General features: G+C 44.5%; 1 protein-coding gene across 2 annotated transcripts in view; it reads left to right on the top strand.

The window, feature by feature from the left end:
- Positions 1–12,476, top strand: part of LOC122557045 (gamma-aminobutyric acid receptor subunit beta-4-like) — a 160,936-nt gene extending 148,460 nt beyond the window's left edge. For both annotated transcript variants that reach the window (XM_043704281.1, XM_043704282.1), the window contains 4 exons: positions 600–737; positions 1,116–1,268; positions 2,450–2,694; positions 11,678–12,476. In XM_043704281.1, coding sequence (XP_043560216.1) covers positions 600–737; positions 1,116–1,268; positions 2,450–2,694; positions 11,678–12,028 — 887 coding nt within the window. In that variant the 3' untranslated portion in view covers positions 12,029–12,476. The remainder of the gene's footprint in view (positions 1–599; positions 738–1,115; positions 1,269–2,449; positions 2,695–11,677) is intronic.
- Positions 12,477–16,071: the final 3,595 nt, after the last annotated feature.

Genomic DNA, 16,071 nt, shown 5'->3' with positions numbered 1-16,071 from the left:
ACACCCTCCCGCACTGCCTTCTGCACACCTTCCCACACTTCCTGCCATATTCCCTACCACACTCCCTCCCATATTCCCTACCACACTCCCTCCTTATTTTCCCCTATGCCCCTATTCATATAGACTAGAAAACTATGTTTTATTAACTGCTCACAAACTGTCCTGACATTTTTAACAGCTTCTATACTTTTCCACTTCTGTCCTCTGCACACCCTTTCAAATAGATGCCATTATTTTACACTGTCACTGATGATCTTTATACCAATGAGTCTGATGTCAAATGTCTTTGAACTGAACTTTACCTGGCACCTATTAGCTCACCCCATTAATAGACAGCAGTCTGGCTTAACCTTGTGAATGAAGACTTGTGGATTCTGATCAAACTTATTCAAACAGCTCCTTCATCTATCTTTCTCATGTCAATGTGAATCTACTGCTTGAAAAATCGTGGCGAGGTCATTAGCATTTTTGGTATTTAACATAAAAAACTGTTATAGGCTGAGGTTCAGGCTCTGGTTAATATCTGCTGCGTTGCACATACTGGACCTGTTACCAGCAAGGAACGTCGTCGGCTGACTCTTTCTACACTGTCTTTGCAGATGGATACACGACAGATGATATTGTGTTTCACTGGGAAGGTGATGATGCAGCCGTGACTGGGGTAGACAACCTTGAACTCCCTCAGTTCACAATTGTCAAACTGAGCTTGCTATCAAAGGAGGTCGTTTTTGCGACAGGTAATATGTTGGAAGATTTATGTTATTATTTATACCATCTGAGCTCCTGTGTCTCTAAGTATTGCTGGTGTCAGTGTAGACAGCTCTTGACTTACAGTTTTAAAATAAGGGAGCTTTATTATTTATCTTACCCCGTGCTGTCCCTGTTCTGGGAACGTTTGATGGTGACAGTGGAGAGAGAGCTTTATTTTGTATCTAACCCTGTACTATCCCTGTCCTGGGAGTGTTGCATGGGGCAATGTAAAGAGAGCTGTACTCCATATCTAACCCTGTGCTGTACCTATCCTGGTTGTTTTTGATGGGGACAGGGTAGAGGGAGCTTACTCTGTATCTAACCTTTACCAGCCCCCTGATTATTTCATGTTCTGTTGCTGCCAGGTTCATATCCTCGCTTGTCACTCAGTTTTCGAATCAAGAGGAACATTGGCTATTTTATTCTGCAGACCTATATGCCATCGATCCTTATCACCATCCTGTCCTGGGTCTCTTTCTGGATCAATTATGATGCTTCAGCTGCACGAGTGGCCCTTGGTGAGTTACAACCAATCAAACCTGCATCATCCCCACATCCCATATGACCAGGATCATCGGATGCAGGGGTGGGGGTTAGAGGGAGTGAATGGACTATTCTTCAGGGAAATCCCATAATACCCTTGTTGCTTGGTCTCTGTCCACCCCATAATCCCAGAATACTTAAAGCACAAAAGGAGACCATTGGTTTCTGCACCACCATACATTACATTACAGTGTGGAAACAGGCCCTTCGGCCCAACAAGTCCACACCAACCCGCCGAAGCGCAATCCACCTTACATTTACCCCTTACCTAACACTACGGGCAATTTAGCATGGCCAATTCACCTGACCTGCACATCTTTGGACTGTGGGAGGAAACCGGAGCACCCGGAGGAAACCCACGCAGACACGGGGAGAACGTGCAAACTCCACACAGTCAGTCGCCTGAGGCGGGAATTGAACCCGGGTCTCAGGCGCTGTGAGGCAGCAGTGCTAACCACTGTGCCATCGTGCCGCCCACATGGTTGAGGGCTTGAATAATGCTTGCCAAAGGGTATCCTAGTAACGTCACTCTCCAACATCCAAACTGTCGATCACTACTTGGACAGTGGTCCTTTGTCTCTAAAGCACCCTGACATATCTGAAGTTTTTTTGATTAGATTAGATTCCCTACAGTATGGAACAGGCCCTTCAGCCCAACAAGTCCACACCGACCCTCTGAAGAGCAACTCATCCAGACCATTCCCCTGCATTTACCCTGACTAACGCACCTAACAACTATGGGCAATTTAGCATGGCCAATTCTCCTGACCTGCACACCTGTGGACTGTGGGAGGAAACTGGAGCACCCGGAGGAAACCCACACAGACACGGGGAGAATGTGCAAACTCCACTCAGACAGTCACCCATGATTGGACTCGAACCCAGGTCCCTGGCACTATGAGGCAACATGCTAACCACTGAGCAGTCTCAAAGGTTGCTATTGAATGCTCCTTTCCTGTCCTTGGCCAAGGAACAATGATCAGTTGTAGTGCACCAAATGATTGCTGTGCTGGCACTGGGATTGAACCCAGAGAAAGCTGATCTGTACAAGTCTGTACCAGATGGGCAATGGGTTAATACTGCAGTTGGAAGGAGCTGGGTAAACACAAAGTTTGTCTGAAATCTTTAACCACGCTTCACCTTGCCTCTGATCCAGGTGTTACCACTGTGCTGACCATGACCACCATCAACACCCACCTACGGGAAACCCTCCCGAAGATCCCCTACGTGAAAGCCATTGACATCTACCTGATGGGCTGCTTTGTCTTTGTGTTCCTCGCCTTGCTGGAGTATGCCTTTGTCAATTACATCTTCTTCGGCAAAGTCCCAGCCCAACCAAAGAAGCCAATGGGGAAAACCAGCAAAAGCAACACGGAGAGGGGACGGCTTGGCAACACCAGAGTGAGTGGGGATACAGGGAAAGGGGGAGGCAATGCTGCTATTCACCTCTGGCTGACCGAACTTCTGTCACATCCATATCTTCCAAAGAGAGGGCAGTCTTCACACGAAGCACTTTATGGATTGTAATACAGTTAATCCAAAGTCTGTATTATTCTAGATTGTAATGATATACACAGATAATTCCACAGCCTATATCCTTTGAGATTATAATGAAATACAGAGCAAATCAAATGGTTGTACCATTTTGGGTATTACCTGATGGAGATATTGACCCACGCAAGGCAGAGTTAATCGCAGACCAGTCCTGAGACCATTTAGTGCTTTGGTTTTACGGAATTCAAACCGACCCCTGTTCAACAGCATACAAGAGTCAGATGGCAACAAAAAGCCTTGTGAGACAGGAGGAGCATTCAGTCCCATGTGGTCTGGATCTGGGGGCCTCCTCCATTGCCCGTGGCCAAACACTTTAACTCCCCCTCCCACTCCCCCAAGGACATGCAGGTTCTGGGCCTCCCCCTTTGCCGCTACCTCACCACCCAACACCTGGAGGAAGAACGCCTCATCTTCCACCTCGGGATCAATGTGGATTTCACTAGTTTCTTCATTTCCCCTCCCCCACCTTTTCCCAGATCCAACCCTCAAACTCGGCACAGCTCTCTTGATCTGTCCTAACTGTCCATCTTCCTTCCCACCTATCCTCTCCATCCTCCTCTCCGACCTATCACCTTTTCCTCCACCCTCATCTATCTATTGCTTTCCCAGCTACCTCTCCACTGCCCCAGCCCCATCCTCCTCCCATTTATCTCAGCCCCCTTGGCTAACAAGCCTCCTTCCTGATGAATAGCTTATGCTGCCTGACTGGCTGTGCTCTTCCAGCATGACACTCTTGATACAGATACAGATGTTTAAATATATTTCCTGAAATCAGACAGACCATGAGTGCAGACTGTACTTCATAGCAGGCTGCCTGATTTATTTGTGAACTAGCTGAGATACTGAATTGTGGACTAACATATTTAGATTAGATTACTTACAGTATGGAAACAGGCCCTTCGGCCCAACAAGTCCACACCGACCTGCCGAAGCGCAACCCACCCAGACCGATTCCCCTACATTTACCCCTTCACCTAACACTACGGACAATTTAGCATGGCCAACTCACCTAACCTGCACATTTTTGGACTGTGGGAGGAAACCGGAGCACCCGGAGGAAACCCACGCAGACACAGGGAGAATGTGCAAACTCCACACAGTCAGTCACCTGAGGCAGGAATTGAACCCGGGTCTCTGGCGCTGTGAAGCAGCTGTGCTAACCACTGTGCCACCGTGCCTCCAGACTGCCTCTGAATGTGGCAGATCAAGACAGTGCCAGATTACATACTGGGTGCATTACATTTGCTGTGTATAGCATCAGATTGCAGCTTCTGGACTGCATCTGAGAGTGCACCAAATTACACTTAGACTAAGTACACCAATTACAGTGCAGGTCAGATTCATATTTGTCTTTTCAGGGAATGTGGGCATCACTATTTGAGCCAGCATTTATTGCCCATTCCTAGTTGCCCTTGAGAAGGTGGGGGTGAGCTATCTTTTTGAACTGCTGCGGTCCATGTGCTGTTGGTAAACCCGCAACGTCATTAGGGAGGGAGTTCCAGGATTTTGACCCAGCGACAGTGAAGAAACAGTGATGTATTTCCAAGTCAGGATGGTGCATGGCTTGGAGGAGAACTTTTGGATGGTGGTATTTTCATGTATCTGCTGCCTTTGTCCTTCTATATAGAAGTGACTATGGGTTTGGTAGTTGTTGTCTAGGGAACTCTGGTAAAGATCTGCAGTGAAGCCTGTAGGTACACTGCTGCTCCTGAGCTTTAGTGGTGGAGGATGTGAATGTTTGTAAATGTTGTGCCAGTCAAGCAGGCTGCTTTGTCCTGGATTATGTCAAGCTTTTTGTATGTTATTTGAGCTGCACCCACCCAGACAAGTGGAGAGTACTTTATCACACTCATGACTTGTGCCTTGTAGATGGTGGTCAGGCTTTGAAACCAAGGCTGTAATGAGGTCAGGAGCTGAGTGGCCCTGTTGTGGTTCTGTTGGCCGAGCTGGGAATTTGTGTTGCAGACGTTTCGTCCCCTGTCTAGGTGACATCCTCAGTGCTTGGGAGCCTCCTGTGAAGCGCTTCTGTGATGTTTCCTCCAGCATTTGTAGTGATTTGTATCTGCCGCTTCTGGTTGAGTGGCCCTGGAAGAACCCCATCTGAGTGTGACTGAGCAGGTTGTTGCTGGATAGCATTGTTGATGACACCTTCTATCAGTTTTCTTCTGATCAAGAGAAGATTGATGGGGCAGTAATTGGCCAGGTTGGATTTGCCCTACATTTTAAGCTTTGACAAACACTAGCATTGGACAGAATTAACAGTCAGCTAGGCAAATATGAGTTAAAAACTAAAGACAACCAGCCTGGACTTCTTAAGGACAAATTATGTTTAATTAATTTGGAGGAGTTTATTAAAGTGGCAACAGAGAGGACTAATGAAGGTTATGCTGTTGATGTGGCATACCAAGGACCTTAAAGGCTTTTTAGGCTGGTCAGTTTAACTTCAGATGCGGTGTAAGGTTTTAGAAACAACCATCCTGAAAAAGTATCCAAATATTGTAATGTTGTTATATGTTGTCATTTTATTAAAAGCAAAATATTGCAGATGCTGGAAATCTGAAATTGAAAAAAATCAAAGTGCTGGAGAAACTCAGGAAATATGCAGCATCTCTGGAGAGAGAAACAGAGTTAACGTTTTGAGTCTGGTAAGACTTCTTCAGAACTAAAAGGGGTTGGAATTTTTGTTTTGGTACTTTTGACGGAGGCAGAGCAGGAGTGAGTGGAACAGATGGTGAGGGGGCCCAGTGCAAAAGACAAACAAAAATACTGATGGTGGTGAAGGAGAGATAGAAATGTAAAATAGGTTTTAAACAGTAAGTACGAAAAGGAAGTACAGGGTCCACTCTGCTGTGAGCAAAGCCTTCAACACACAAACAAAATGCAACTGAGAGAGTAGGCGGGTGGTGGGATCAAAATGAAGGACAAAGTTCATACTCCACCTTGTAGAACTCAGTATCGATTCTAGAGAGCTATAAAGTTCCTAGGCAGAAAATGAAGTGTTGTTCCTTGAGTTTGTGTTGTGCATTGTTGGAACAATGCAGCAGGCCCAAGACAGAAATGTTGGATGAGACCAAGTAAGTTGGCTTATTGAAATACTAAGTATCTGGGAGGTTGGGGTCATTCCTACCAATGCAGAGGAGGCATTCCACAAAGCGGTTACTTAATCTGGTCATGTAAAAGAGACCACACTGTGAACAGCAAATACAGTAGACTTGATTGAAATAAATAAAAGTGAAATGCTGCTTTACTTGGAAGGTGTGTTCGAGGCCTTCATGAATTAGCAAATTTTACACCTTCTCAATTGCATGGGAAGATGCCATGGGGGAGATAGGGAGCATAAGGAATGATGAAGGAGATACCAGAGAATCATGGAGGGAATGGTCCCTGTAGAATGCTGAGGGGAAGGGAAGATGTGTTTGAGGGAGGTACAGTGGCTCAATGGTTAGCACTGCTTCCTCACAGTGCAAGGGACCCAGGTTCAAATCCACCCTCAGGCGATCGTGTGGAGTTTTCACATTCTCCCCATGTTGGTGTGGGTTCCCTCTGGGTGTTCAGGTTTCCTCCCACAATCCAAAGATGTGCGGGTTCGGGGAATTGACCGTGCTAAATCTACCCATAGTGTTCAGGGATGTGTTGGTTAGGTGCATGAGTCAGCTGCAATGTAGAGTAATAGGGTAGAACATGAGTCTGTTGCCACATTGTAGTGATTCTATGGTCATGCTAAAGGTGGCAGTGAATGCAGAGACAGGTGAGGGCAGGGGAAGCCCAATTATTGTTCTGGGAGGTAGGGGAAGGGGCAAGAACTGAAGTGCAGGAGATAGGTCGGACATGGCTGAGGGTTCCATCTACCATAAGGTGGGAAATCATCAAGTGAGGAAAAAGGAGACAATGCCAGGTGCAACCTGATGGAAGATGGCAGGGGTGAAGTTAGTCAGAGAAGACACAAGCTGCTGGAGTGACCATCTCTCTCTAATTAACAAGCTAAGCTTTGAAAGTTACTGAGAAAAAAAGTAGGTCTACAATCTTATAATGGATAGAACCTCAACTAAAAGGCCTTGCCCAGGGGAAAAGGAATATACTTTTCAAAACCTCAAAGCAACTCTCAACTGCAAATGTTATCAGTGAATCTTTAGGGACTTTTCTATATTTTTTTCATCAGCAAGTTGCATTTTCCTTGCTGGCATGGGCTTTTTTAAAAATTCATTCATGGTATGAGGCCATCACTGGCTAAGCCAGCATTATTACCCCATCCCTAATTGCCTAAAGGGCACTTAAGAGTCGGCCATATTGCTGTCGTTGGGAGTTATATGTAGACCAGACATGATAAGGATGGCAATTTTCCTCCCGAAAGGACATTAATGAACTAGATGTGCTTTTCTGATATTCAGGAATTAATTCATGGTCATTATTAAACTCTTAATTCCAGGATTGTTTATTGAACTCAAATTCAAAATTGGGATTTGAACCCAAATCCCCAAATATTATCTGGGTCTCTAGCGTTAAGGTCACTAGTCTATCGCCTCCCCTGATTAGCAATAAAACCAACCGTCATCATGTGTAATTCAAGGAATCTTATCTGGCCTCATTCTTATACACAGCACAGTACAAATACATTAGTGATTTGGTGCAATACAGCATCCTTATAAAATTCCAAAATCTATTCTGTTGAAGTAAACAGATGCTAGGAAAGATTTGAGTTCATTTAGGAGATCTAACAGCAGATTTGTGAAATACACACCATGTTGATGAAGACATTTGTAAAAGACAGACCATGTTGCTGAAGACATTTGTAAAAGATAGACCATATATTTGTTGATGAACTAAGAGCTAGAGAAGGCTGATCAAGGGAATGTAGTGGAAGCTATTTATATGAATTTTAAAGCCATCAGCAAAGTATCACAGAAAAGGCTGGCTAACAAATTTGAGTCGTATGCAGTAGGAATCAGTGTCAGTAGCTTGGATGAAATTATTGGCTGAAGGGAAGGAGACGATAGGTCACAGTAGCTGGTTGGTTGTCAGACTGCAGGATAGTAGGTTGTGGTGTTCACCAAGGGACAGTGCTGGACTACTTTTTTTTTGCTACAATTTAATGAGTAGGACATTGGAACATAGAACAAAATTTCAAGAGTTGCTGGTGATACCAAATGTGGAGATGTGGCAAACAGTGAGGCAAACTTCAATAGGACATAGAAAGATGAGCAGAATCGGCAAACAAGAGGCAGATGGAATTTAATACAGGAGATACATTTTAAAAGAAGGCATAGGAAATGTCAATATTTGATTGATGTCAACAGTGGTTGGAATCAGACCTGACACATAAGAAGATGGTCATGATTGTTGGAGGTCAGTCATCTCAGCTCCAGAATATCTCTGCAAGAGTTCCTCAGGGCAGTGTCTGAGGCCAAACCATCTTCAGCAACTTCATCAATGACCTTCCCTCCATCATAAGGTCAGAAGTGGAAGTATTCACCAATGATTGCACAATCTTCAGCAACATTCACGACTCCTCAGATACTGAAGCAGTCTATGTTCAAATGCAACAAAATCTGGCCAATGTCCAGGCTTGGGCTGACAACTGTTAAATAACATTTCTGCCACACAAATGTCAGGCTATGCCCATCACCAATAAGAGACAATGTAACCACCCCTCCTTGACATTCAATGGTGTTACCATCACTGAATCCCCCTCGATCAACACTATCAACTGGGGTTATCATTGACCTGAAGCTCAACTGGACTCACCCAATGAACACAGTAGCTGCAAGAGCAGGTCAGAGGCTAGGAATACTGTGGTTAGCAACTCACCTCCTTACTTCCCAAAGTCTGTCCACCGTCTACAAGACACAAGTCAGGAGTGTGATTGAATAAACCCCACTTGCCTGGATGAGTGCAGTCCCAACAACACTCAAAGATTTGACACTATCCAGGACAAAACAGATTGCTTGATTGGCATTACATCCACAAGCATCCACTCCCTCCATAACCGATGCTCAGTAGCAACAGTGTGTACGATCTACAAGATGCACTGCAGAAATTCACCAAAGAACCTCAGACAGCATCTTACAAACCCACAACCACTTCCATCCAGAAGCATAAGGGCAGCATATATATGAGAAAACCACCACCTTCAAGTTCCCCTCCACACCACTCACCATCCTGACTTGGAAATATATCAGTATTCCATCACTGTTGTTGGGTCAAAATCCTGGAATTCCCTCCCTAAGGGCATTATGGATCAACCTACTGGTGGACTACAGCAGTTCAAGAAGACAGCTCACTACCACCTTCTCAGGGGCAACTAGGGACGGGCAATAAATGGTGGCCAGCAGTAATTTTTATTTTGAAAACATAGAATGAATATCCTAATTTGAAAGAGTTTTCAGTGACAGAGTGACCTGAGGGATCATGGGCATCAATCATTGAAGTTGATAGGACACATTGAAAAAGTGATTAGTTAATCCTATCGTATCTGTGCTTCAACGTTTTTGGTGCGTGTGACCAATAGAGTGGACAAGGGTGAATCAGTAGATGTTGTGTATCTGGACTTTCAAAAGAATTTTGACAAGGTTCTGTGCAAGAGATTAGTAAGAAAAATTAAAGCTCCTAATATCTGAGGTAATGTATTGATACGAATAGAGAACTCATTGGCAGACAGTTGGAATAAATGGCTCCTTTTCAGAGTGGCAGGCAGTGGCAAGTGGGGTACTGCAGGGTTCAGTGCTGGGACCCCCACCTTTTCACAATATACAGCAATGATTTGGGTAAAAGAATTTAACTAATATCTCCAAATTTGCAGATGACATTCAGCTGGGTGGCAGTGTATGCTGTGCAGAGGATGCTAAGAGGCTGCAGGGTGACTTGGACAAGCTAGCTGAGTGGGCAAACACTTGGAAAATGCAAAATAATGTGGATAAATATGAGGTTGTCTACTTTTGTTGCAAATTCAGGAAGGCAGCTTATTATCTGAATGATGGCAGTTTAGGAAGAGGTGAGGTGCAATGAGACCTGGGTGTCATGGTGGAACAGTCTCTGTAGGTTAACATGCAGATGCAGCAGGCAGTGAGGAAAGCTAGTAGCATGCTGGCTGGCCTTCAGAGCAAGAGGATTTGAGTCTAGGAGAGTCTAGATTAGAGTGGTGCTGGAAAAGCATAGCAGGTCAGGCAGCATCCGAGGAAAATCGATGTTTCGGGCAAAAGCCTTTCATCAGGAAAGAGCCAATTGCAACATTTAAAAGGCATCTGGATGGCTATATGAATAGGAAGGGTTTAGAGGGATATGGGCCAAGTGCTGGCAAATGGGACTAGGTTAAGTTGGGATATCTGATCGGCATGGACGAGTTGCACCGAAAGGTCTGTTTCCGTGCAGTACATCTCTATGACTCTATGATTCTAGTCTTGCTGCAGTTATACAGGACCTTGGTGACACCTTGAGTATTGAGTACAGTTTTGGTCTCCTAGTCTGAGGAAGGATATTCTTGCTATTGAGGGAGTCTTGCAAACTGATTCCCAGATGACATGACTAACATATGAAGAAAGATTGGATCGACTGGGCTTGTACTCACTGGAATTTACAAAAATATGTGGTGATTGCATAGAAACATATAAAATCCTGATGTGACAAGACAGGCTAGATGTGGGAAGAATGTTCCCGATGTTGAAGAGGTCCAGAACTAGGGTCACAGTCTAAGAATAAGCGAGAAGCCATTCAGGACTGAGATGAAGAAGAATTTCTTCCCTCAGAGAGTTGTGAACCTGTGGAATTCTCACCCACAGGAAACTGTTGGGGCCAGTTCATCAGATATTTTCAAGAAGGAGCTGGATATAGCCCTTGCAGTTAATAGGGATCAAAGGGTATGGGGAGAGAGCAGGATTGGGATACTGAGATTGCATGATCAGCCATGATTGTATTGAATAGTTGGGCGGCCAAATGATCTACAACAACTATTTTCTGTGTTTCTATGTATTGATGTTTCCTTAATAGAGATTTTTGATACTAAAGCAAAGAAGTTTTGCTGAACCTTTATAAAGATCAGGGCAGCCACAACTAGAACATTGGGTCCAGTTCCGGTCCCAAAACTTCAGGAAGGATGTGAGGGACCTTTGATGCAGAGGAGATTTACCAGATTGCTCCAGGGATGAAGGAGTTTAGTGACAAGGCTTGATTGTTCTCCATGGAGTGAAAGAGACTTAGGGGAGATTTGATTGAAGTTGACAAGATGAGGAAAGGTTTGGAGATGATAGATAAGGAAAGATTGTTCCCATTGTCTGATGGTACAAGGATAAGGGGTAATAGGTTTTGAGTCAGAGATGTGGGGGAGGTGTAGAATGTGAGGAGGAATATTATATACAAAAAATGCGAGTGATAATAACCTGTTACTCACTGCCTTTGAGGAAGTGAAGACAGTCAATTATTTAAATTCAGTTACTGAATGGGGAATACACTAACAAATGTATGGGGATAGAGTGGAAGAAAGAGACTCAGAGTTTAGTATACAGAGAGCCAGCATGGACTCAGTGAACTAAATGGCCTCAGTGTGTGGTGTAATGGATCTCTGACTCTATGCTGTCCTGACTCTCATGATTCTAATGGGCTTTCTCAGTGATGATCATCATTCCTGGAAGTAACTTTTGAATCCAGCTTTAATTGTAGCAGGATTGTGCCTTCAGATCATGAATAGGAGTTGTGAATATGATACTGTACCAGTCAGCAGTGAACCTAACCTCGATTGCAACTCCACACTGCAGAGCTGAGAATGGTTGCTTTTGACTCGAGTGGTATGAAGGGATGTGTGATATGAATAACCCTGAAGCTGTGTTCTTTCTGCATATAGGTTGATGCACATGGAAATATCCTCCTGAGCACGTTGGAACTGAACGATGAAGTCCTCCCATCAGAGGTTGCTAGCAGTGTGAGCGATTCACGCAATTCCGTCATGTCCTTTGACAGCTCTGGGATCCAGTTCCGTCGAGTCGGATCCAGAGATGGTCTAGGGCTGAGCACCAGAGAGCGAAACATAGACCGTGACCCCACCAAGAGCCGCCTCCGTCGCCGGTCCTCCAAACTCAAGCTGAAGATCCCAAAGTTGACGGATGTTAGCGCCATCGATAAATGGTCCCGGGTGGTGTTTCCCATAACGTTTGGCTTGTTCAATGTGATTTACTGGCTGCACTATGTGCACTGAGAGGGCGAAGAGAGAGAAAGAGAGATGGACAGGTCACATGGTCATCTTAAATCAACTGCCAATCTTCGTGTGACCAGGACTTTGTACACATGTAAAAACAAGGACAATTTGGAAAGGTCTTAACATCCATCGAGAATGTTATGTCACCTTTCGATTGCCAGCTGTTTTGTTTCCCCTGAAATCCAAACATGGCTTCCCAAATTTCTGCTGTTAATGGTGCATGACGATCATTTTAAACCTGTACAAATTACAAACTCTATTGTAGATGGCTTTCATGGACTGCTGCATCCCATGACAAACCATCATTTTGAATGACTGAACCCTCTTCATTCATAAAGCATAGTTGAGAGAAAATATTGGGGTGGAGTGTGCAAGAAGGAGGAGGTGTCATTGATGGAAGAGAGAAGGTTAGAACTGAAAGCAATTTGCAGTTAGCTGTTCTGAACCATGAGCCCAGACAGGAAAGCTCCATGAAGATTGGCTCCTGTGGCTTGTTCTCTGCTGCATGGAGGATGAGCAGAGAGCCCTGCAGGGAGGCTTGTAGCTGTTAACCCATTTACAAGGAGCGCTCAGTGAATTCGAGCTGTGGAATAGCCTCATGGTTATGATCTATTCTCCACTGGTCAAACATGCGTGTTTGTTGCTCGTACAGGAGACCTTTGAGGTCCAGTCTATCGCCATGTACTAATCCACTTCCATCTGATCCTTCACTCCCAGTCAGCAGTGGCTGGTTGTTGCTCCTTTTGCATTGTCCGACCAGACATGAACCAACCTGAATCAACTTACCCAATGACCGACTCAACTATGCACACAAACTTGTCCATTGGACTTCTCTTTACCAATGAATGAGTCCTGGGCACTGACTGAGAGGTGGACATTTCATTTCAGTCTTCAAGCAAAATGTTGCCTGTATTTTTCCAGCAGGAAATGTCCAAACACTTCCTGCTTAACATACATTGTTAAATCCACTGACAACTTGTAGTCACATAGGTTTGGCAGTATAACACCAGGCCGAGAAGATTCAAATTATTCAGAAAGGTTTCATAATTGTGACCTGTATCCCCTTGAATTTTGAGAATTTGGGGAACCATCTGATCAAGTTTCTAAAATAATAAGTGTGGGGGGTGGTGGAGGTGGGGAAGGGAGAAGAGGGGGAGATGGAAGGGAGCAGATGCAGAGGGAGGATGATGGAAACTGGTGAGGGAATAAGGGGGATAATGGGGGGAAAAATGTTTCACAAGTAGCTAATTGAAATTGGACCAATATTAGTCTTCTCCTGACAACTAACATTACAAGAACTCATTAATCATCCATGCAGAATTGGTTATAACAGATGTAATTTTCCTACTGTATCAAACATTTAACCCATACATTTAATGCAAAACTAGTCTCAACATGGTCCTTATGTAACAAACTCAAGGAGCTTAAAGGGTCTCCTCCTGTTTCTCTGAGGAGCTGAGAAGCCTACTCATGGTTTTAATGTTACAGTTTCTGGGATGCAAGGAAAAACTTTCATGCCCTCAGGATGTTCCAAAGTCTTGAACATTGTACGTTGGTGATCCATTGCCTGAACATACCCTTTCCTGACTGGCTTCCACATTCCAGTAAAACTCTGTTGGCCATGTCTTTTGACACCATTACTCTGTCATCACTGTGCGCACTGACTGACCTTGACTCCAGCTCAAGTAAAGTCTCGATTTCAAATCACTCCATGGCCTTGCCTCTCCTGACTTCTGTCATCTCCTTCAGTACAGTCCTCTGAAGAAGAAGATGACCCAGCATTGCAGCTTTGCTCTTGAAACAGCCTGATGTTTAGAGCCCTACCATTGCTGGCCATGTCTTCAGCTGCACCGAGCACTATAGACAGTGCTTATAAGGATAGTAGGCTTAACGTGTCTGAACCCCAATTGCTCCCTGACACACTGATCCAAATACACTTCCTCAGCTTACTGCCAACATTCCTTTCATCATTTTACTTTGTTCAGTCTCTCTGAAAATTAAATACCCGAGCTTATTTCACTATATTCCAGATTTTTACCTGTGCTGTACCTGTCCTGGGAGCGTCTGGTGAGGATAGAGTACCGGAAGTTTCATTCGGTATCTAATCCTATGCTGTCCCTGTCCTGGGATTGTTCGATGTTAATGGTGTAAAGGAAGCTTTACTCTGTACCTAACCTGGTGCTGTCCCTGTCCTAGGAGTGTTTGATGGGGGACAGTGTACAGGAAGCTTTACTCTATATCTAACCCTGTACTGTACTTTACTGTGTATATGATCTGATGTGTACCTGTCCTGGGAATGTTTAATGTGGACAGTGAAGAGGAATCTTTACTCTGTATACAACCGTGTGCCATAACTGTCCTGGGAATATTTGGTGGGGTCAGTGGAGAGCAAGCTGTGCTCTATATCTAACTCCATGCTACACCTCTTCTGGGACAATGTAAAATATATTCTGTTGGCCTACATGTGCATTCCTCCACATGACACGAAGAGGAAAGCAATGCAAATCCCCCTGGATTTCTGCTACCACTGATCGACAATCAAAAATCCTGGACTGTTTTCCTTTCCTGGAACACTTTGGGGTGGGGGGTGGGGGGGAGGTTGATACAATTCCAGCAGATGGTTTAACTTCAGAAAAATCCAACTTTCAGCAGCATTCATTGTGCTCCTCCCTCACCCCCCGAGACAGACAATGATGGGAATTGGCAGCCATGTGTATAGTTACTATTCCACGAGGTGCAGGCAATGCACCTTCATGTGCCCTTGGAGTCTGTGACTCAGTCTGATAATTACACTATCCCTTTCAAAGGTCTAGAACCTTCACCGTCAACATGCATCACAGTATCAGCAATTCTCGCAGCATCAGAGATCACTCAGCCCATCTCGTGTTTGTTGACTCTAGTGCCAATTTCAACTTGTCCCATTGTCCTGCTCTCTCCTCAGAGCCCTCCAAACCCTCTCAAACATGTTTCCAATTTCCTTTTGAAATTTGACATTGTATCTCCTTCACCCATTTTCTCCCCAGTTTAACAAATTTAAACAGTTCTTTAATATAAATATGAATACTGGTGATGCTGATTGTGGTCCCAATGATTGTGGTTTCCAGTCCCAACTCTTGTCGGAGCTGAGGACTGGAAATTGCTGCATCATATCTGAAGAAAGGTAAAGGAAGCTGTCAGACAGAGTGCAGTTTTTCTCGCTCTATGGAGAGAGGAAATGCCACTCTGAATGAGGAGCTGAGTCACATTCAGAAGCCTCTGGATCTCAGTACTGCTAGGTGACACAGACCTTTTTCTGGTTAACTCAAAAATGCATGCCATGTGGGTAACCCTGACAGAGAGAGTTAGCAGTACACTGGGGACAAAAGCAGCATTTGTTGAACCCGGAGTAACTATATAGCTGACTATATAGCTGACTAATTGAGACTTATGAAAGTCCTGGATTGACTGAATTCTGTGATTGTTGTTCTTGGGCTGGTATTTATGGTCCATTCAAAAAAAGATTCTCGAACAAAAAAGGTAGGCAGTGAGGCAATTCCCACAACATTGGGAGAATGAATATGGCTGATTTTTACCAGCAAGCCTCAAAGAGATAGTGCACTGTATTTCAGTGCAGTGAGTGGATATGCTGCAGGCTGCGCTGTGAATTGACCCACTCCATGTAGGACTCAGGTTGCAGATGCAGGAAGAGAGAGAGAGAGAGAGAGAGTGTGTGTGTGTGTGTGTGTGTGTGTGTGTGTTGGGGTGCATTTAATGTTGACGTAAAGCATGGCTTTCCTTCCTGAGTGAATGGAGCCATTCACTGGTCATAATAAATGAGTTACTGCCTCTAATAAAGGTGAATACATTCAAATATTTTGTTAAACGTATTGGTGGTTTAACTGCTAATATTCTAATGTTCAGTTTGAAGCCCAGAGTTAGCTGCAGGGAGAAGCACTGGGTACAGTGTCTGCCTCCTCCATCCCCAGTACTCTGTGGGGTCTCAGATGCAGTGACTACCTGCTCCCCAAACCCAAGATACAAGATTATCACAATCCTGAGACATT

This window comes from Chiloscyllium plagiosum, chromosome 15 (assembly GCF_004010195.1).
Source record: "Chiloscyllium plagiosum isolate BGI_BamShark_2017 chromosome 15, ASM401019v2, whole genome shotgun sequence".
NCBI classification, from domain to species: domain Eukaryota; kingdom Metazoa; phylum Chordata; class Chondrichthyes; order Orectolobiformes; family Hemiscylliidae; genus Chiloscyllium; species Chiloscyllium plagiosum.
This window is presented reverse-complemented; position numbering and strand designations above follow the sequence as displayed.